This window comes from Cydia splendana, chromosome 1 (assembly GCF_910591565.1).
Source record: "Cydia splendana chromosome 1, ilCydSple1.2, whole genome shotgun sequence".
Lineage (NCBI taxonomy): Eukaryota > Metazoa > Arthropoda > Insecta > Lepidoptera > Tortricidae > Cydia > Cydia splendana.
This window is the reverse complement of record NC_085960.1, coordinates 17,736,970-17,759,802: the sequence shown is the minus strand read 5'-3', so window position 1 is coordinate 17,759,802 and position 22,833 is coordinate 17,736,970. Positions and strand designations below refer to the sequence as shown.

The following is a 22,833-nucleotide window of genomic DNA, read 5'->3' as shown; positions in this document are numbered from 1 at the left end:
CAACAAATTAGCATAATTTCCTGTCGAATACTGATTGTTTACAAGTAAGTTCATTGACCCTGTCACCTGTTAGGGTTAGAACAAAGTAGTTTTTTGCGTGGATGTTTAAAAGGTCATAATTTAGAAACGGTTGCCCATATTAACATAGTTTCTATGGAGAAAATATAGAGCTTAGGCTAAACTATCTCCCATTTCCGGAAAGGATCGTCGTGCCTTTCCACCCTGTATACGTCCATGTTTATCAAATCATTTGCGCCCGGTCTATGCGAGCTAAAAATCTCTAAACGTCTCTAAACGCGTCTCTATACATTTCTAAATACGTGTGTGCCATTTAATTTAAACAAACCTACACTGCGCATCTAAACTTTTAGGCTAAAAGTTTTAGTATTCGCCACAGCTGTAGAAATGTTCTTAATTGCGGGTAGTTCGTGCCCTTCCACCCTAAATACAAACGACCTTCGAACTACCTAAATCAATCCTAACTACCCACCTAACGTGTGAGGACGAGGCCGTCTGTTCAAAATGTGACAAAGGTTTATTATATCAACTATTAGTTGCTTGCAGCTAATGGTTAGTGCCTTATTAATGTTTATGAATACCCAATCCACATAAGCAGTGATCGTTAATTTTCCAGCAATTTTGGTGCAGCATAGTAAAAATAAAGGATTTTCTTCAATTTTTTTTTGTAGGGAGAGGATTGGTTAAGGTTAATATTACTGTTATTAACCCTAATTATCTATTCCACCTAGAGTATGGCATTCAGATGCTTTTAACCAACAATGCTGCACCAAAATTGCTGGAAAATTAACGATCACTGCACATAAGAAATATGTTTATACATATAACATGAAAAGAAAACCTTTTGATGTTAAGGACATATATTCTTGAAAGCAGTTTTGATGTCGTAAGTAAAACGTTCTAAGCCCTTTATTAACTTTTCTGATAGTTTTAATGCCTCGTGTCGTTTCGTAGATTATAAATATAACCTTATTTCGTAACTAACGTGCACACCGTGCGTAACATCGTTACGATCTTAGCGAAGTAAACAAATAAAATCTAGGTTGCAACACCCGAGAGTGTAAACTCTTACAAGATAGGTACTAATAAGCTGAACTTGCTAATTTTTATAACATTACTTATTCCTACCTATGCAAATTATGGCTTAACTACTGTTGGACAAGTAGAACCATCAGCAGAAGAAGCTAATATGCTGATGAAATTCCCCAAAATTATCCAGACACTTCAGCCACAAGAGTTGCGAGCTCCTACCCAGTCTGTGTACCCAGTATAAGTACTTCAGTCAGTTGCCTGTCTCTGCACATTTATAGGAATTCACTTTCGGCGTTCAAATCTCAACCACAATGTTTTATCCTCCCTACCGAATCAGGTTAGGTCGGTTAAACGATCGAATTTTCTGAATCTGTTCTTCATTTGTTAGTGATGATGACTTTCTGTGCAGCATGCTCGCACACGAAGAAAAAGAAAGTCGTCTCTTCTGTTCCCGAAAGAGTTGTTAGCTACCTAAAGGTGGCCACTGACGAGCCTTCCAACAGTCCAAATAGCGTGGCTGCAATCCAAAATCGGTCCGTGAATGTCAAAAACGTACAATGTTTAATATTAGGATGCCGTCCATTTGGATGAATCCATTGTAACGGCATCCATTTGGAAGGCTCGTCGGTGGCCTGCTTAATATAATCGAACAAAATTTCTGGTTTTGTTCTTGTTTTGAAAATAATGTGGACATTTGTTTCACCAATGTTCTCAAGTCAAAATTGTAATACTTACAAATAAAGACGTACCTACGTAAATCGGTGTATAATCCCAAGGGCTAATACCTATATAAATGCATAAAGAGGCATTGCGAGTAATATCAAATGAAGTTTATATTTTTATTTGAAGATGGACTGTTTCCTGTTTCTTACAAAATCTAATCTGCGTTTACGGCTGACTGTTCATAAACCTAAGAATAACAAGGGTAAACAGTAACTAGGTGATGTAATCCTTGGCATTAATCAAAAATAGTTTAGTTACAACATCGCTCGATCTGCTGGACCCATTAAAAAAATATTACAGTTAAATCACGTACCTATCTAACATCCGGGAACGTTCACGGACATTTAATTATTAGGAAAACGTGTTTATTATAATATAAACAAACTATGACAACACACGTCAAATTTTTAATAAGAGCGATTTATTTGGTTACTTTGTAATACGTATAAATATTTCTTCATTTTATATTTATATTATGCGAAAGCATGCGCGCAATTCATTTGCTTTCAAATTACCAATTGGTACCAAATACAACTTGGAGAATATTAGGCACCATTAGTAAAACTGACACGATCAATATCCAAAATATAAAGCGAAAGTGAGAAAGTGCTCGCACAATGGGACAATCGACCTGTATAATATTGATTGACATTTTATTGACAGTCGTACTAATCGATATAGGTACATATTGCACTTAGATATATGAAGTTGATGGCTAATTTAATTTACTGTCAGTTATACTGAGAAAAGTGAGAAAGTTATCATGGTCTTGTGGTATTTTTACCGTATTGTAGGTACTATTCCAAACAGGCGCGGATCCACCGTTGTGGGCACGGTGGGCATGCCCACAACCCTAATAGGGTGCCCTATTGATTCCCCGAGTAGAATTTTTGTTTCGCAGACGCTTTGGCAGAGGAACCTTTGGCAGAATTTCATTAGGTATAAGTACGCAGAGTAGTCAGTTGATCGATACGCAGATTTACTTTTCGTAGAATGATCGTTTGATGAACGTCAAAATTGCCCGAGTAAATTAACCATTGGCCGAAACACGGTACCTAGGTACTTAGTTAAATGGAACTCCTAGCTGTCATATGTATTTATATCAGCTGAAAACTCAAATTATTAGTGATACAGAATAAACAGCAATTTTTTAAATTGTTAACTTATGTTATGGAGTCTTAAATTTAAACATTCAGAAATTTTTGTACAAATTTAAAATAATTCCAGCTTTTAATTGACTGTCATAGGAGTTTTAGAGCGCAGGTCTATATGGGTATGGAAAGGGCTCCATAGACCTTACAAAAAATCGCATGCCATTTTTGGTAAAATTCCGACTACTTAAGTGTAGGGGCAAGTGCTCTACATGTGGACATTTTCCAGATTTTGGCCTTATTTTGTTCATAAATCATAAAGTATTGACAATGTCATAAACTTATTTATATCTTTTGAATAATTATTAAATATGTAGTCTATAATTGCAGACTAGTTTTATCACGTTAGCTAAATATGAACCAGAGATATAAAATAAATGTAAAAATTGATATTTTTGGTCTACTGTTTGTAATATTCTTGGTACAACTTTTCAACAATTATTTTGGACTTGATATTGTCTCCAGGGTATACAAAGACCTCGGAATCATCGTTTAGTACGCAAAGCTTTAGACGAATAAAGCTTGATTTTTCGTTAGTCAGGGTGTCCATAGGTACACTACTCTACATCCTTTTTATTAACCATACTATTTAGTTATCAATTAAACATTAAACATCTGGCGAAATGCGAAAACTTTAGAAAATAACACTGAAACCTTGAAGCTTATTTTGTGATTATTTACACACTTGTATCATTTACCGAATTCACAAAAAACATTTATATTACGAGGATAAAAATTTAGTTATTAATAAAAAACACTTTTATTATATACAATTACAAGTTATTAACATATTTTTTTTCTTCAGAGCCTAAAAAATCTCCGTACATTTATAAATATGGTGAATAACTAATTGTTAGTACCTAATATAATATAAGAACTTGCATTTTTTTAAGTTCACGATGATAGTCTATCGTTAGTAGTTCTTTAAATACCGGCAGTGTCCACAGGTATAACCGTCCACAGTACTTAAGTATACTTATATTATGTAGTGTGATTGAGTCCCACTTGACAAAAACTTTTAAAAAAGTTAGAAAACGTTACTCGACTGAAGGTTGCTTGATGAAAAGATTACTCTACCAAATGAAATTTTTCTAATAATTGGTCTGCTAATTTACACAGAAGCGATCTGAATGATATGTGAAGAGTCTACCAAAAGTTAGTCGACCAAAAGTTACATCTACGAATAAAAAGTAAAAGTTACTCTGCGAAACCATTTTCAGCGAAACGTTGTAAGCGAATCGACAATCTTCTAAAAATTGGTCGGAGAATCATTAGGGTAGGTACCCCAGCTGAATACACAGCCCAATTATTTGCAAGAATATAGATTATTTACTTACGGGGGCAATTATTTCTAGCTTAATCCCAGCTTTTAATTTACAGCCGAAGGAGTTTTTTAGCGTAGTTATCTAATTATGTATCTTAGTGTGTATAGACTGAAATAAATCTATTGCGATCCCTCTGCGAATTTACTGGTCGTGGAATCATCAGGTACCCTCGACTCGCAGTTGGCCGATTTTGGAGTGGCTGTGACCACAACCCTTTTTGAGGGCTGGATCCGCGCCTGATTCCAAATTCAATTATACTCCACGCGAGCTTTGGGTTGGCGATAATATGACTCGAAGAATCTAAATGGGTATACCTACATGAACGTCATATGGGGATCAGAACGGAATGCAGAGTTAATATAATTTTAACGGCAACATACAAAACATTAATCTGTTAAATTTAGCTCAATATCTCGCATCTGAATTCCTGTTCTATGCTTCATATCCGGACCACATCATCGTTTGATTTTAGCTAGGCGGCTTCGGTGCAAAGTAGAAGGAATAGTAGTTTGTGTTACAAGGGATCAAAATGATATATTTCCGTCAAAGGCGTACATTGAATCCTGAATGAAGCGATGGATTCTAAAGTAGAATCCTGAGCGTAATGAGGGATTCAAGAGTTAACGCCCAAGACGAAATAATTTTGATACCGTGTGCTGTACACATACTGCTTTTCACATCAACTATGAGGAAAATAAAAAAATCTCAGTGTTGACACTATAGTGTTGCCACTTTTTAATTTCTACTCTTTTTTGCCAGGCTATACATACGATGTTCATAGTTAATTATATTAATATTTTATACTGGCAATGAAATGTCCTTGAACAGAAAATTGTCACTTTGATCCCTCCTAGCAGGGAAGAAAAATCCATTTTCTGATTAGGTGATGTGAAAAAATAATAGCGGGTTTGAATAATATTAATATATGTGGGCACAGTTTCCGATACCTATTACAAGGCAAGTGTGGGGAATTATATACATATAGGTATTTTTTAACTACCTAATATATTCGCCATATGCAAGCGAATTGGCATTGGTATGGTCTACTCCTTCTACTTTCTAAGTTTCCACCTATTCGTAGGCACACACACACCAGAAACAAGTGTTTTTGCTTTAAATCACTAAACTGTCTGCTAAATAAAATGCAGTTTCTACTTAAGTACAAGATTACTTTTTCCGTCAATTCTTAGAATATACTTTCCTGTCTGTTAAGAAAAACTTGCAGTTGGTCTCTCTTCTTGATTAGAAAATGTTTATATGTATGTATATAGGTACTTACTTAAATAGACACCTAGATATATGTTACTGTTTTAGGAATTTAAATCTCATTATAGTATTTTTTTAATTTTGTCTTATCTATCTTCAAATTGTTGTTGTTAGGTATATTATTTTTGTTATCTATCAGCAAATAAACTAAACAATAAGGTATAGTTATGTTTGTCAAAGATAATAAAATATCACATAGACCTTGGGCTCCAAATGAGGATAAAATAAATGATTTGTGCATTACGTCACTTTCGTAATACCTAACTAGTGGAGCAACTTGTTTGTGTATTCTTTAGTAACTACTTAATAGTTTAACGGAAATATAACGTCCTTCAAGAGTCCTGTTTCTGTGACATATAAGTCTTACGAGTAGTATAGTATTGGTTTTTAAGCAGTTTATTAAAGCTCATATATTTTTATTTAAAATAAAAAAAATAACCTGACCTAAATATACAGGGTGGAAAGGCACGACGATCCTTTCCGGAAATGGGAGATAGTTTAGCCTAAGCTCTATATTTTCTTCATAGAAACTATGTTAATATGGGCAACCGTTTCTAAATTATGACCTTTTAAACATCCACGCAAAAAACTACTTTGTTCTAACCCTAACAGGTGACAGGGTCAATGAACTTACTTGTAAACAATCAGTATTCGACAGGAAATTATGCTAATTTGTTGCCATCTAACCATTTTTAGGTCTGCTTACAGCACGGTAAGAATCATTGCAGGATTTTCGCTTTCTTAGTGGTTCCACTTGTTCAATACTTGAATGAAATAGTTATGTTATTCCTTAATATTAATAATACTAACCACAACATTGTTTACAACGACAGTTCAAATGGTGACATTGACAACCACTCAAAAGTACGCAATCGTCTTATAAATATCTCTGGTTTCCTTGACTGATAAAACCTAATTGGAAACTATTTAAAATAATAAAAAATTACATGTAGGTTGTGTTAGTTGCACCAAATGAACTTGCAAAAATGAAATACTAAGAATAAATCAAGAATAAATACTTCTTCAATACCAAACTAACAAACCTTCTTGCGTGGTAGGAAATAGACAAGACGTCTGATGTTTGAAATTAAATTTTCATTGAACTATACTTATTGAATGTCATATTCTTCAAATAAAAATGTTAGATGCTCGTGGCTATTTAAATTTGTGGGGCTGTGTAAAAGATATGGTGTACCAAACCAAACGGAATGTGAAACTGCGGACGAAATGAGACAAAGGCTAATTGGTGCTTTCTGCGGAGGATAAATGACGAAGAGCATACACTATATCGCATGTGCATCGACATACTCGGGTACGGGCTGCGGCGGCGTTGTAATACACGGAGGTACATTTGAACACCGTATGTGAAAAGAAGATAGTATTAAATATTGGAAAAAAGTAATTATCTAAGAAAGTAATAAAATTGTTTGTAATATTTTTGCATGCATTTGATTTATTTGACATTTATGCGTCATTCATACATCATTGCGATACTGTCAACGATCGGAAAAAAGTGTAAAGTCCCGAGCTTTCCCGACGGAGATCCTTAATCTAGCCGTCATGTGCACATGCTATAGGGTTATCACCACAGTTAAAAAGTAGTATTTTTGCAATTTTTATTTTTTACTCAATTAACGATTCTTACCATTACCAATAGTCTCTGTATCACTTAAACGACCTAATACTTCCGGGAAGGATCGTCGTGCCTTTCCACCCTGTATATCTCCGATTAAATTGTTAAATTTTTAGTCCTTTCTCATTGATTAAAATTCAGTATTTGGGTCAAACAGATCACTGTGTTATGTCTTTCCTGTAGACATACACGAGAGTTAAGGGCTATAAAGGCTAATTTTCTTATTTAACCCTTATCCACATGAAAAGGTCCTCCTTTTATTTAGAGAACTATGATAAAATCATTGCTTACATGCCCACAAGCTGTTAACTATTGCCCACAGGAGAGAAAAATGTACTGTTCGCGATAACACACTAGTTTTCTCTCCTGTGGGCAATAGTTAACAGCTTGTGGGCATGTAAGTAATGATTTTATCATAGTTCTTTAAATAAAAGGAGGACCTTTTCACGTGGATAAGGGTTAAATAAGAAAATTAGCCTTTATAGTCCTTAACTCTCGTGTATGTCTACAGGAAAGACATAACACAGTGATCTGTTTGACCCATTTGTACTAATTTACAGGCAATGAAAGGTGATTAATTAGCACCAAATATTCGTGCGTGAAGTCGCTGGCGTGCGTAACTGACGTTGATGCAGCTAAGAGATTTCATTCCATGAAACTAATCGTACGCTCTATTTGACTCGTATTGATACGTATCTATTAGAGGCTATAATCTTCCTTAGGTACCTACCTACTTTGTACAATCAAGTTAAAATTATAGCGAATATTTTGCATTCGAAACTTTTCAGAATGGCAAATAGTAAGTACCAAATACAATTTATGTATTTAATATTTGTGGTTATATTGAAGCAAATAACGGGAAAAAATATTTAAGGACAAATAAATAGAGCTATACCTACTGCTAATACTGCGAGGAACATGTTGTTACTCGGCAAATTTAGTAAAGAATAAAATAATTATAAAAATCATAATTATATCTTACCAGTGTCCTGAACCATGCATGACTACGGTTCCCTACTAGCTACATGTCGATTTCTGTCGATTTCAATCAAAACTTTATAAAAGCCTGACAGTTGTCCAACTTTTAAAATGTAGATCGCGCATTATGGAATCAGGTCACGCGATGAAGAGATCTTAGGTGTTCTGTCCCACTTGAACTTACAAATAGCATTATTAGTATAATGTATGTGCCAGCTTATTGTTGTTCAATGTTCAATCGTCATAGCTAGGTTAAATATAGAAGACTGACTTAACTAAGAAACTAAATATACTTAAGGTTGCTTTAGTCTCTACGAGAGAAACGTAACGAAAATGGGTAGATCTAGATATGGTTACAGCGTGACTGTACAAAGTAAATTAAATTAAAATGTACTGGTACGATTGATTGATAATAATGTGATATGTAGGTACATTATATACGCATACCTACACTATGTTAAATAGCATGTTTATGTATTTGTAGCGATAATAAGATAGGTACCGAACGTTTGACCAACAACTCATCTAGAAGGCAATGACATTGATTGGACATGTGACTTCAAACGTCTCATTTGCTCACACTTATAAGAATTTTGATATCAACAACAAGAACACGCATTGTTAGGCAATAAATAATGAGTGTTCTGATTTTTTGTTTAACTTTATTCCTTTATTAAGCACTGATACTCAAAACTGATGCTGAAATCAGTGGCGTAACTATACCAACAGCTATAGATACCATACACCATTCGTTAGAGTTGAAACATAAGTTGCTACGCAGTTTTTTGGTCAACAACAGAATTTAAAGTACCTTGTGTGTTTTAGGCATGCTCGGAGCAAGAAGCCCGCGTGGCCGAGTTGCGCTCCCTGGCCGCCCGCGTCGCCAGCGAGACCGGCAGCCGCGCGCTGCAGGCCGACGCCGACGCGCTGGCCCGCCGGCTGCAGCTGGTCGCCGGCGCCGTGCAGGCCCTGGCTGATCTCGGGGAGGCCCGCCAGCTGGCGAGGGCGAAGGCGCAGCATGTCAAGGAACAGTTCAGTGATATGAGACAGGTGAGGATTCTCAGGGTTAACAATCTGAGAAACTAATATTATACACTTGCAGCATAAGCAATAATGTTATGTCACCATGGCCTAATAGAGACACCAATATTTAGGGTTGTGACAAGGCAACAGGCATTCTGGCACACATAATATGTAATATGAAATCCCTACCGCCATTCATATTGATTGTCACTGAAATCAAATTCCTTGACTGTAGATTGACTTTAGAGCAATCTATATTACATATAAAGTTAGACCAAGAAAAGTCGGCAGCGGTTTTGATAGCCCACGCAGTGCAAGTGTTATTAACGTCATAATTTTATAGAAGTTTGACGTTTAAAATAACACTTGCACTGCGTGGGCTATCAAAATCTCTGCAGACTTTTCTTGGTCTAACTCTAATTAAAATGACAATCATAAAATTTACCGAACCATTATACCGTCTTCTACAATCGATCACTTGCATAATAAATGTTATCGGTAAATGTGATCCTCATTTGTATATGATTAACGGTTAGCGACGTTAGCATAGCAACTGACCCCGTTTATTGGTGCCATACTCGTATATGAACAAATGACACAAATGCAAGCTATGGTGTGTATAGGCTGTTGAACTTCGATTATCAATCGGCCCTCAGAAGCATGTCATAAATCATAAGTAGCTGATCTTTACCTACAGGGTGTTTGGTACATTGTTTGCCTGATAAAAATGGCAGATAGGTTGAGTAGAGAAAATGGCAGTTTTTTTTTCTAGGCATGTGAGGATAGCAAATGACAATCTATCTTCCATTTTAATTTGGTACAAGTAAATATTAGTAATTACTAATAACTGCCAAGCAGCGAGTAATATCATTGAGAATTTATGGGTAGGCATATTACCCCATACCTTAGGGGTCGTCCAGAAATCATGTGATCGTTTAGAGAGAGTGGGGGTAAGAAAAATATCACGAATGATCACGATGGGGGAGGGGGGTCAGAGCAGATATCACGTGTAATTCTTTTATTAACATTATGTGCTTTTGTGTCTAGGACTTGATGCCTCTGCACGAAGACGGCGAGATCGTGGAAGACCAACTCATTGCTCTTCGAGAGAACTTGATCACGCTAGGAAAGAGCGAAGCGGACATCGTACCCGCCAAGGAGCAGCTTCCAGATATCGACAGGGACGTCTCAGAAGAACACTCCATCGTCAGGATCCTGGAGTTATGGCAGGCCATGTTCAGAGACACCTTCCTACATTACCACAGGCTCTCTACGGCTCTGGTGAGATCAGGAGACGCTGCAACTGCTCTGCGGTTATGGCACGAATACCTCCAGGATTTACAATCATTCCTATCAGGATCTGTACCCGCCGACTATGAAAACTTAACTGAACATAGACGATTATGCAGAGTACATAGGAACCTGCTGGCTTCACAACGATCTGTACTGATAAATGAACATAAGGAGACAAAACACAGGGACCTGGTAGAGAAATTTGACACGTTGACGAATCTTCACAATGAGACCCTAGCGAGGATAGTGGAGCGACATGACGAAGTATCCACCAGGATCGCAGCTTGGGATGACTACAGAGAGATCTACATCGAACTGTTGAGATGGCTCAAAGAAATGGAACGTGAAAAAGAAAAGTTGCAACTGAGATATGTCCACATTAAGAGAATACAAAAAATATTGACTAAAGTGCAAAATCTATCTGACAAGATACCAGAAGGTCGTAAACAGGCAGAAAAATTATCCAGTAATCTCAAAAAAATATTAGAATTTACAGAAGAAACATATGGAGCTTCCGTAAGGATGGAGTACGCGGGCATTGTTAAGCGAGTTGACAACCTGAACGCCAGCTTAGACACGTGGCGAGACTTCCTCACCCGCATACTCGGGCTAGTCAGCGAATACGAAAACCTCACTAATGATCTTCACAAACTATACTCAAAGACTCAAGACGAAATTATAACATACTCAGACGAAGATAGACTATCGCGGCCACAACTGAAAAAGGCAATAGAAAAATACACGGAATTAAGGACTACAGTTGACAAGACCGAAACTCAAATTGAAGCACTCAGTGTCATCCAAGAACAACTAAAGGAATGTCTTAGTCCTCAGGACATAAGGATTGTCAACCAACGAGTGTGGCAGCTGAGGCAGCAACGAGCTGATTTGGAACATCAATTAACGATTATCATCCACCGGCTGCAGGAGCGGCTGGAGATCTACACGATATTCAACTCGCGGTTGCTTCGGTTCGCTGAATGGCTTACCACACTCGAGGCGCGTCTAGAGACTTCTAGTCAGAACAGTGATTTGGGAGCCCTCGACCCCCACGACCTTATCAGACGAATAACCTCGGATGTCGAAGCGGAAACATCTATGAAAGAACGTGAATTTGAATGGCTCTCGGAAACGGGCAGCGTCCTCGTTGATCTTTCTAAAAAGGATGAGAAAGCTTTCAGTAAAACGACAAGCAAACAGCTTAGCGAGATAAACGCTCGTTGGCACAAACTTCAGGATAGCGGCCGAGCAAGAATATCCAAAATTAGTGAACTGCTGGAGACCATTACGCAGTTGGAGGAACGTTTGACCACAATCAGGCTAAAACTGCACACCATCGAATCTAACCTGACCACTACGGTCATTGTCCAAGTATTGACAACGAGAGCGGTTGACGAGAAATTCCAAGAACGCGACGAGATACACAAAAACATTGAAACAGTCAGCGGGGAAGTCGGAGAAACTCTGAACCTCTGCGAACTGGTATTCAACGATCCCGACGTCCTGAGAGGCAACTTCGACCTCCGCAACTTACGCACCGGCGTCGACATCGTCGAGAAAAAATGGAAGAACATCTGCGATATGTCCGAACAGCGCAAAAACACGCTGAAAGAGATCCGCAAATCGACCGAACTCGCAAACTCCCTGCTACCCAAGGTCGAAAAGAAACTGGACTCGGTCGAGAAGAGAGTCGAAAAAATAGAGACCAGGAAGCAGAGAGGAGAAGGGGACGACGAGAGCGTCTCGAAGGCGGTCATTAGAGATCTGGAAGCGATGGATGAGGACGTTAAGAGGCTGGAGGACGCGTACAGTCGGGTGGCTTCGGCGCGCGGGGTGGAGCTGCGAGGAGACGCGGCGGACACGGCGGCGCGGCTGCGCTCGGCCGTGCGGCGCTCGCAGCAGCTGCGCGGCCGCGTCGACGCGGCCGGCGCCGACACGCACCGCCAGTTCGTGGCCGCGCACGGCCGCGCCGTCATCGCGCTCGCCGAGGCCGACGTCAGGCTCACCAGGGCGCTACATCTGGCTCCGACGCCTCTAGACAAGGATGCTACCATGGCGGAACTGATGGTGAGTAACTTTATAACAAAATATCCCTGACTAAATAAACATATATTAACCCAAAAAAAAATTAAGGCTTTTTTAGTCGGAAATAGGTACCTATTTTTCTCTCAAGATAATTTTAAAACTACTGCAAAAAGTAATACGTAAATGATTTGGTTATACTAGGCTGTCGAGCAAGAGCTAGCGGAGTGCGGAGCTTTGGTACAGACAGCAGACCAACTGGCAGCAAACGTGCCGTCGGTGGCCGGTGTGGGCGACATGGTGGCGGAGTACCAAGCGCTCTACAACGACGTGCGCCAGCGGCTGGCCGCCGCGCGCTCCGACCTCGTCGGCGACGTCGACTCCGCTGTACAGGTATGTTGGATTAGGAGACAGCTAGAAATACCAATAGCTTTGGCAAAGTTTACAATCCATTCTTTAATTCGTTTGCTCCTTTAGGTGGACACCCTTAAATGGGAGACGGACGCCGCTCTTCAAGTAGACACGCTGACTTCCAAAGAAACTTACCGCGTTGAACTGGCGTCAGCAGTGAAAGAGGCCTCGGACTGCCTGGAGGCCCTGAGAACAGCACTGCTGCAACAGCCCAAGGAAGACGCGGGAAGCGATGACTTGGCAACCGCTGCGAAAGAAATCGCCAAGGCTGGCGCTAAGCCCAGCCAAATACTGGAGTTGGCCAAACATTTGTCCGAACTACTGTTGACGGAATGCGACGCGACCGAAGATGAAGCCATGCTGAAAGAAGTCGAATCTCTTTCGTTGAGATACGAGGACCTTCTCGCGCAAGCGAAGAAGAGGGAGCTCCAAATCAATAACCTAAGGTTAGTCGACTCGAGATTTGTGTTCTTGGTATGAAATTAAAAATTTGTAGCACTAGCACTTTTGCATTTTGGTGTCGGGGCTTTGTAAAAACCGAATGTCTTCTGATTATGTAATCATTTAATGGTAACTTTCGCAAGCCTCTTTTTTTTTGTGTGTATGCAAATGAGCTAATACTTGTGAAAATTACCAGTTGACTTTTAAGCGTCACCTGCAGTTGATTGAACAACGTGACATATTGATCTTAAGTACATATGTACTTCTAAAGATCTGAACTTTCTGAGCCTGAGATGGCATCTATTACTACAAGCATGTAGATATTTGTGTAAAAATGGTATATTCTTCCAATCAATAAACTGGCACGAACCCAGTAAATTGCAACGACCTTATGAGTAATTTATTTAATACTGTGAAGTGAGGTTCTTTATTAAAAGCTCCGTGTGCAATATAAAAGTATATATTTAAGATTTGGGATTGGGATTATAAAATTCTTCGCTAAGTCTATTCAATCCAATTTCCAACGCAACTTCCTGGTCTTTTAACTAAATTTATTCGCGCTCGACGTTGTCGTTTGCAGTGTCCCTATAGGTATTACATTTGTAAATATTTGTTTATTGAATCCAGTGAATCCGCTTGGGTTTTTTTTGATGGACGAGGCATCAAGCGAACTCGCTTGGAGCGCCGTGGCTTGTTGCCTTAGGTTGCGGGGCAAAAGTGCACTTGACAGATTGGGCCTCGCTTCACAGTTGACTAGCCTCTTCCCTCGACGACCTCGCGCCGCCGCCGGAGTGCTAACGGCTTCCTAACCGGCATGCTCTAAACCACGCTGTTTTCTGGTCCTCTAGGTTGCCGCACTCGGCGTCATACGCGCTCACGTGCGAACAGTGAGTATCGCTTTATCCAATTTTATTAATCTTATTTCTAGTTGTCGTCTTGCGATGTGTGTCTTCATTCACTACAATGTGCTACTATGTGTCATGGTAAGACCTATCTAATCATGCTAACAATTGAAGACGCAAGACTCGCAAGATAACTGCTAAGGCATGGAATTAATGTTATCTATAGTATTTAGTGGCACTTATATACCTATTTATTATAAATCGATACCTAGTGTACTATTGTCATAAATTATTTATACATGTTGTTTGCACTGCACATTGTATTATTTGACTTACACGAAAACTTTTATAAAGCTTTATATTTTCGTTATGTATCTAAATTTTGTAGGCAATTATTAGTCATTACACATATATATTTTTTTTATATTTTAAGAAAACAACTGTATAGATAACTATTGTAACTAGTAGATGAATATTAGAGTTCGATTTAATGTAACTATATAGTTAGTCGTAAACATGTACACATTTTTCAAGTGTTTCAATTAATATGATTTTACTCAGCCTACGTGACGGCTTTATAGGACATCAATAGATGTAGGTATGTAATTCGAATCAACATAAAAACTCAGGTGATCTAGTTCATCATTAGAAGTTAGGCCAACAAATCGTGATAATTGAAAGTTACTTACCATCCATAAGTTATTAAAAATCCCTCTTTATTTAGATTTAGTGTCACACGTCAGCTCTAAGTTTAAAACTTTTTTTCAGTTTTCTTTCAACTGTCACGATTTTGTAGCCAAGTTGAAACAGTGGTCATAAAATGGTCTTATAATTTTATCGTTATCTTATGATATAGTGAGAGCGGGCGACTGACGTGCCCTCTCTGCTCGGAGCGCAACTGGAAGCAGTTAGACAACGACCTCTGGCGCTTGGAGCAGTGGCTGCAGTTCGCGGAGGCCACGGAGGAGGGCCGCGGCGACCCGCCCGAGCAGTACGACCAGCTGGAGGACGCTATTCAGGTACGGCGGCTGTTGAAACCTATATCTTGCTTTTTAATCCGTCTCTCATTTTGGATAATTGTGACGGCCTACCTAGCATAAAAGGCATCCAGCCCTAAGAATATTTACCTATTCCACTTCATTTTTAACAGCCACTTAAGTCTTAACCGATCTTTTCGATTTACCTCAGACCCAAAACTAGATCTGATTATAACGAGAATATACCCACGTACCAAACTTCCTTCGCCAAAGAATCCCAAGAATTCAACCTATAAACCAGCAACTTTAATTGTAGGACCATCGTGAGTTCCTGCTGGACCTGGACTCGCACAAATCCATCGTGGTCTCCTTGAACGTGGTGGGCACGCACGTGGCCGCGCACGCGTCGGTGGCCGAGGACGCGCAGCGCGTGCGCGCGCGCCTCGCCGCCGCCAACGCGCGCTGGGACCAGGCCTGCACGCGCGCCGGCGTGTGGCAGAAGAGGTTACAACGTGCGTTGGTGCACAACCAGCAGTTCCATGATATCGGTGAGTAACATCATCTAGGTCGCTCATTTAGGTCGGAGTTGAACTAATTACCTATATCCGGCGAAGTGTTTTAAAAATAACCTGTACGATCTCTTCTTATGGTTTTGATTCGGTTTTGTTATGTGTCACAAATTCAGAGTCATAGTGAATTGTATTAGAAGCAAAATTTTGTTGTTTCTTTTTTCAGTTAGTAGTATTATTTAACACATACCTATTGCGTTTCAGTTGTGGAGCTAGTGGCGCGTCTAGCCGCGGCCGAGCGCGGCGTGCGCGCGCGCGAGCCGCTGCGCTTGTCGCGGCCGGCGGCCGAGCTGCAGCGCGACTTCCGCCGCTTCAGCGAGCTGCGCGATGAGCTGAGCCGCGCCGAGCCGCGCGTGCACGCGCTGCACGACGCCGCGCAGCTGCTGCGCAGCGGCGACGCGCCGCCCAACGCGGATGACATCTGCCGAAGGTAACATTCATTTAGGGGTAACACTTAGCGTAGCGTTTCCTTTTTTTCACAACATTTTTCCCTGAATTCTGAAAGAAGAGTGGTAGTGTGAAATATAGTGAGTTACAATTTCATAATACATACATTTTATTAGGTATTATCTAACTAATTCCCGTTTACTTCTTGTAAATACCCACCACGTTACCCACCTACTACCGTACTATTATTTATTATTATACCTATGTTCGTTGCTAACGTTCGCTATCTGCAAATTTTAGGAATTTAGTTAAACCAACAAAATGATCATTAGTATTCGCCATGTCTGACCTCGGTAGCCACTTCCAAACCTCTTCATTCCCAAACGTATAACCATACGTTGAATGTATGATTGCAGACTGGGCGAGCTGCGGCTGCGGCTGCAGTCGCTGCGCAAGCTGTCGGGCGTGTACGCGCTGAAGCTGGGCGCCGCGCTGGCGCGCCAGCCGCGCGGCACGTCCGCGCTCGCCGCCGCCGTCGCCGCCTCCGCGCCCATGGTACCTACACATTACTTTCTTCCCCTAGCTTTAACCCCGACAGCGAGTAGTCAATGCAAAATCCCCATGGGTTAATTGCGCCAAAAAGGGTCCCCAGTAATTTTACATAATCCCTCCACCGGCACTTCTCGCAAGGTCAAGGTCAGGTCAAGTTGCGATACTTGCGTCAAGATATGCTAGACGTGCAGTACGAAGTAGGTACAATCGATGTCGAAAATATGTTTACATTTTTCGGCTTAATACAAAGGAAGGAGTAAGATACGAGTATAAAACCGTAATGATATCTTTGGCGTCGACTGTATCCACATTACCTATCCGAACCTTGTTTAGAAACTTAACTGGACTATTTGAAGGCTGGTATAATATACATTTCCTGACATTTACATGGTTCCTGGACTTGGTAAATTGAATGCGAAATCCATAAAAAATAAAATGGACAAATAAATCGTATTAAGAATTATCAAGATCATATACCTACATAATATGTTGATGTATTGATAAACTTCATTTGAAAATCTCCAATAAATCCCTCTTGCTTCTTTGACATCTAAAAATGTTACATTCTTGCAATGTTACATTACAACAAGGGATATGAAGTTCATCAATACTGTAGTTTTCCCTAAGTTGCCCTCACAGCTTACCACAAAGCACAATGAAATACGAACACAAATTGCTTTGTAATTTATTTAGAGAGCAATTAATGACCTAACGAATTGTTGGCGAAACCTAGAACAATTAAATACTAAATACAATTCGGAAACAGAAAGATCAAAATTATTTTTAGTTTTATTGTTGAGAGTTCAAGATGCAAGCATTGTATTATTTTTTTAATAAATCCTTCAGAATTTATCTTGCAGCTGCCAAAAAAAACCGACGCAAATGTCGCTTCCACAGCTGGTTTGTACAGCCACGAAATACGACTTTCACGTGCAGTCGCTTTTTCAATCATCTATCAAGATATAAGTACATGACTTCATAATACCCCTTATACAGTTTATTAATTACAATTACGAATAAAAAGTAATACAACGCCTGCAACCCCCATAACACCACAGTATTTAGCCGCTTCGCACAGTATGTTGACGTATTTTTATCCATAGCTAATGGAGGAGGAGGAAGAACAAATCTCAACGCTGGAGCTGCCCCCCCTGGACGAGAACGAGTGAGTAGTCGCCGTTGTTGTCTTGTGCCGCTGTTTGCATGCAGATAACGCCATTATCGACTAACTGTCTAGGTCACACGTTGGTGTATCGTGGTGATTTTGGAAGCATGCCCAAGTAACTACAAGCCTCTGGCTCTCAAGCATGTATATGTCGGCGGCCGATCGTAAGATCAGGCATATCGTGAAATTCCTAGGCATATCGTGAAACGTGAAAATCTTTGACTCGTTCCCTGAGTCGACGGAGGCTCCTATTTCTGGGCAGTTTGCCCTTCGGGCATCTGAAGCAACCTAACGATCCTATCCTACCTATATGTATATTGGTTTGATGTGACTATCGTCAAAACATTACACAGGAACATTACGATCTGCCTGATCGTACGATCGGCCTACGACATATATACAGTATGATTCGACTTGCGCGCGATATAAACTACCCATCCCTTTCTTATTAGTACCTATCATCCGAAACTAAACTTCTGTCTCGGGCGAGTTTCGACTTGACAAGTAGTCGTGTTAGCCGATCTGTTAACAGAATATTATTATATTAATAATAAAGAGGCAATTTTCAAAATATGCATGATATTCACACAAAATAGTAGACTGTCGATGATGGTGATGTAATTATCACTACCTACGTTCACAACTGACGCTTTCACTGTGTGTATCTTAATAGTTTGTTTCATTTACAACATTAACTTGTAATCATTCATTTATTTCTCGTAAATGCATGTACCATTTTATTCTTCACTTCATCAGTTTAAAAATACCTAATTTTAATTTTCAATACAAAAAAATCCCTTTAATTTTTTTATGGTCAAGTGTGTTTACTTCGCTAGTAGGTATACCAATGGCCTGTTCATTGCGTTTTCGACGCTAAAAAATATTGTACTTATCAAAAAATCTATTGATACAATTTCCTTTACTTCATAAATCAGATCAGCGCTGATCTCTTCCCAAAGTAAACATTACCGGCGAACTAACCAGTATCCATCCGTTCGACAGTGTGGTCGTAACTGAGGACGACGAGGATCTGTCGCGGCTGCAGCGCAGCCTGCGGTTCGTGTGCCGCGTGGCGCGCGCGTCGCTGCCGTTCCAGGCGCTGCTGCTGCTGCTGCTGGGCGCCGCCGCGCTGGCGCCGCACGCCTCCTCCGACTGCAACACGCCCGGCCTGGCGCTCGAGCCCGTGCTGCGCTACCCCGACGGCCCGCCGCCGCTCTGATCGACAACACGACGCCACCCACTCCCGGACGGCACGCCCGCTCTAAAGCTTACCGCCGGCTTAAAGAGGCCGGGCTGGCATTTTTCATTTTAGCCGGCTTAGCTGGCGACTTACGAAAACTTAAGCGGGTCGCGAACTCGGAAATGGCGGTTTTTGAGTTGACGACCCGCTTCTAGTTTTCGTTTCTTCTGGCTCGGATATGCCGCCGCGCTCTGGCCGGTTTCGTGGGAAACTCGGCGTGAGCGCCCCACATTCCAATCGGTGCTCCGCCCGCCGCTTGTAAATACCCTTTTGTATATTTGTTATTTAAAATTGATGAAAGACATCGGCGGGCGGGCGTCCTCGTTATTATTTATATGAATTTGTATCGAAGGCGACGGACCTGCTTCGCGCGTTGTTACTTAAATCACTCTAGTTTGTAAGGACTGTGTACAATAAAGTCAAATAAAGCCTTTGCAATTGATTACATCAAGTATTTTATTTACAAACCTTATGTACAAATATTTACTTACGAACAAAAATTTTATGGTTAATTACTGTTACTTATCCGTTAGCTAATTACGTATATTCGAGTCTCTAACTATAAAGTATTCGTAGCATGAACACACTGAGAAACAATCACAATAACGGTTATCTCAAACAGAAGCTTCGAATTAATTGAGGATTCAAACAGAAGCTTCGAATTAATTGAGGATGACAGTATCCATTGAGATTTTGTTTCAGTTGAATTCATCTAGATTCCACTTACTTTGGCGCGGGCAAGCTTACGGGATTCGATATTCCAACAACTGACTCGTAGACATGTAAAACTTTAGTTCAATGTGACGCAGATACTCGTATCAGCGATGGAGAAACGTTTTGAGCCCAAGCTGTTGATATTTCCAATTGACTCGAGTTTCGTCCCGGAACACCCGTGGCGTGGCGTCTTCAAGGGTAGTGCAAGCATGCGCGGTGGGTGCGCGGGCTGCGTACGCACAGCACGCAGCCCTGGCGGTCTAGCAGCAACGCGCAGGTGCTACACTTGCCCATCAGCGACAGTGACGAGGGTGCCCGCTGCAGAAAGTATAATATATGGTTGTGACTATCATTAATTTCGTATCTCTACTCTCTACGCTCGTCTCTCTAGCTCAACTCTAGGTTTAATCTAGGCTTAATACCTACTACTTCTAACCTAAAAACAAGTTAGTAACTTGTGCAGTACATCTGGTATTTAACCAATAATTTTACAAGCTTTTCCATTGTTTCAAGTAGGTATTAAGTAAAAAAAAAAATAAGTTTTAGTATTTTAACGTCAACCTGTCCAGGCTTTTTAGTTAACTTGTTAAAATTGGAATATGTCCTTTAAAAATCACATTGGGCAGAATGAGTGTAGTTTACACTGTGGCAGACCCTAAAACACGGCATGGCACGGCACGGTGCGGCACGGTGCATGGTCTGACCATCCTTTATTTTTGTAAGTACTTGCCATACCTTACACGTGGGCCAATCGACACAAGCACCAGCAAGTCCAGTTATCTAAATCGTTTTTCGAACGCAAAACAGATTGTCTTTGCCCAATAAGAAGTGTAGCCTAAACATAACGCACCTACGGTCATGGAATTTAATTTCAGTGCATTTCGTACCTTGTCACAGTGACATTAGTATGATGTCCCTATTTAGCGACTTTCATAGGTGTGGATTGTCACTGTGGCAATTAAATTGTTTGCCTGTAGGTAGGTGGTACATACATATATATACTGCATATCCGATAAGCGCCTTCGTTCTACAAGTTCACTTTAAGTCTTACCTCTCTTAGATCGCGTCGTATACGTTCCTTGGGCGACCTCGAGAAGATGTAGCCCTGTCCGACGCCGTCGCAGTCCCCGTGCAACACCGCGTCCTCCGCGCTGGTAGCCAGCAACCGAGTCAATATTACGATGAATACCTGCAAATCAATATTTGTAATATTGTTAGAAAATTCGTTGGGTTTGGCAGTCTCCTAACGTAATTAATATCCTTATTTAGTAGGCTCTAGTTTTTATTGGTAGCTCATTGGATCATCAAATGACATGAGGTAGGAGGAGATTTATTAGCCATAGTTATGTCAGGTTGTCATATAATTAACCTTTTGGACGCCAATGACCGATATATCCGCACCGTAGGTCCAACGCCAATGACCAACTAATCCGTCACAGACCGCAAAGCAACACAGACCTACGTGCATAAGCATAAAGTTCAATTTCAGTTTTGACACTTCGGTGACGCGGCGTCCGAGTGACAGCTTTTGTGTTTGACAAGGCGTCGAAAAAGTTAAAGAAAAATCAGGCATCAGCAGCAGGTCGACCGTCATCGGCTTACTTGGAACAGCACTATCAACACGTGTAGAATGTGTAGTATCAGGAGAGCTTTAGTGAGCGGTGTGCTCACGGCCTCCACGCAGCCGCGCGTGTGGAGCGAGGCCGATAGTAGCGGAGAACCTTCCTCCCAAACTTCGCGCCATTCTGACTGCAAGGGGCAGAAGGATTTATAATTAGCAAGATGAACACTTACAGGTATTTGTTTTAACATTACGAGTAATAACTGACTTTTGCAGCTGGGTGTACGTAATGTATACAGGCAATTCGAAAACGAATACCTACTCAATACAGAACTCAATGAAGTTGGTAGCTACTTAAACGCATAGAACAGTTCGGTAGGTACCTGCTGCAAAGGGTCGTGATAGCAGGCGGCGAGCACTCGAGGGGTGCAGCACGAGTACGGAGATACTGGAAGCACCACCTTGCCGTCAGCACCCGCAATCCTGCCACCGTCAACACAGATTGGTTCAAAGCCACGTTTAATAAAACTTATTAACCGCCTTCAAAAAAAAAGGAGGTTCTCAGTTTGACCCGTATGTATGTATGTATGTATGTATGTATGTATGTAAGTATGTATGTATGTATGTTTGTTCGCGATTATCTCGCGTTTGGCTGAACCGATTTTGATGCGGTTTTCAGAAAAGTGTTTGTTACATTCTGGAGAAGGTTTTAGTGTACATAGATCTGAGCTGATGCTGAACCCTGGCTGTACCTAGTGGAACTCAGGTTTGGTGCAACATAGGCCCACGCTATTTTAGTCATCTGTCACATCTTGATGAGCACTTGGGAGAGCAATACCCAAGATAGAGCTGATGCTGAACCCTGGCTGTACCTTGTGGAACTCAGGTTTGGTGCAACATCATAATCATCATTATCATCTCAGCCATAAGACGTCCACTGCTGAACATAGGCCTCCCCCTTGGACCTCCATTCGTACCGGTTGGAAGCGACCTGCGTCCAGCGTCCTCCGGCGGCCTTAACAAGGTCGTCTGTCCATCTTGTGGGTGGACGTCCTACGCTGCGCTTGCTAGTCCGTGGTCTCCACTTGAGCACTTTTCGACCCCATCGGCCATCTTCTCTGCTTGCAATGTGGTGCAACACAGGCCCACGCTATTTTGGTCATCTGTCACATCTTGATGGGCACTTGCTGGGAGAGCAGTACCCAAGATAGAGCTGATGCTGAACCCTGGCTGTACCTAGTGGAACTCAGGTTTGGTGCAACATAGACACACGCTATTTTGGTCATCCGTCATATCTTGATGAGCACTCGGGAGAGCAGTACCCAAGATAGAGCTGATGCTGAACCCTGGCTGTACCTAGTGGAACTCAGGTTTGGTGCAACATAGACACACGCTATTTTGGTCATCTGTCATATCTTGATGAGCACTTGGGAGAGCAGTTCCCAAGATAGAGCATAAGCTGAACCCTGGCTGTACCTAGTGGAACTCAGGTTTGGTGCAACCTAGGCCC

General features: G+C 41.0%; 2 protein-coding genes across 11 annotated transcripts in view; one reads left to right on the top strand and one right to left on the bottom strand.

Moving 5' to 3' along the window:
• The window catches only part of LOC134794578 (muscle-specific protein 300 kDa), a 202,018-nt gene extending 182,525 nt beyond the window's left edge, over positions 1 to 19,493 (top strand). For 9 of the 10 annotated variants that reach the window (XM_063766393.1, XM_063766437.1, XM_063766429.1 and 6 more), the window contains 11 exons: positions 8,952 to 9,176; positions 10,197 to 12,509; positions 12,669 to 12,857; positions 12,942 to 13,321; positions 14,165 to 14,203; positions 15,015 to 15,177; positions 15,452 to 15,683; positions 15,909 to 16,134; positions 16,508 to 16,646; positions 17,747 to 17,808; positions 18,811 to 19,493. In XM_063766393.1, the coding sequence (XP_063622463.1) occupies positions 8,952 to 9,176; positions 10,197 to 12,509; positions 12,669 to 12,857; positions 12,942 to 13,321; positions 14,165 to 14,203; positions 15,015 to 15,177; positions 15,452 to 15,683; positions 15,909 to 16,134; positions 16,508 to 16,646; positions 17,747 to 17,808; positions 18,811 to 19,027 (4,185 nt within the window). In that variant the 3' untranslated portion in view covers positions 19,028 to 19,493. The remainder of the gene's footprint in view (positions 1 to 8,951; positions 9,177 to 10,196; positions 12,510 to 12,668; positions 12,858 to 12,941; positions 13,322 to 14,164; positions 14,204 to 15,014; positions 15,178 to 15,451; positions 15,684 to 15,908; positions 16,135 to 16,507; positions 16,647 to 17,746; positions 17,809 to 18,810) is intronic. The other variant, XM_063766410.1, reaches the window with a different exon arrangement.
• Positions 19,475 to 22,833, bottom strand: part of LOC134795674 (RDS/peripherin-like protein xRDS35) — a 32,075-nt gene continuing 28,716 nt past the window's right edge. Inside the window, exons 6-9 of the mRNA XM_063767602.1 lie at positions 21,707 to 21,806; positions 21,365 to 21,511; positions 20,814 to 20,951; positions 19,475 to 20,080 (exon numbers count right to left, since the gene is read on the bottom strand). Coding sequence (XP_063623672.1) covers positions 19,955 to 20,080; positions 20,814 to 20,951; positions 21,365 to 21,511; positions 21,707 to 21,806 — 511 coding nt within the window. The 3' untranslated portion in view covers positions 19,475 to 19,954. The remainder of the gene's footprint in view (positions 20,081 to 20,813; positions 20,952 to 21,364; positions 21,512 to 21,706; positions 21,807 to 22,833) is intronic.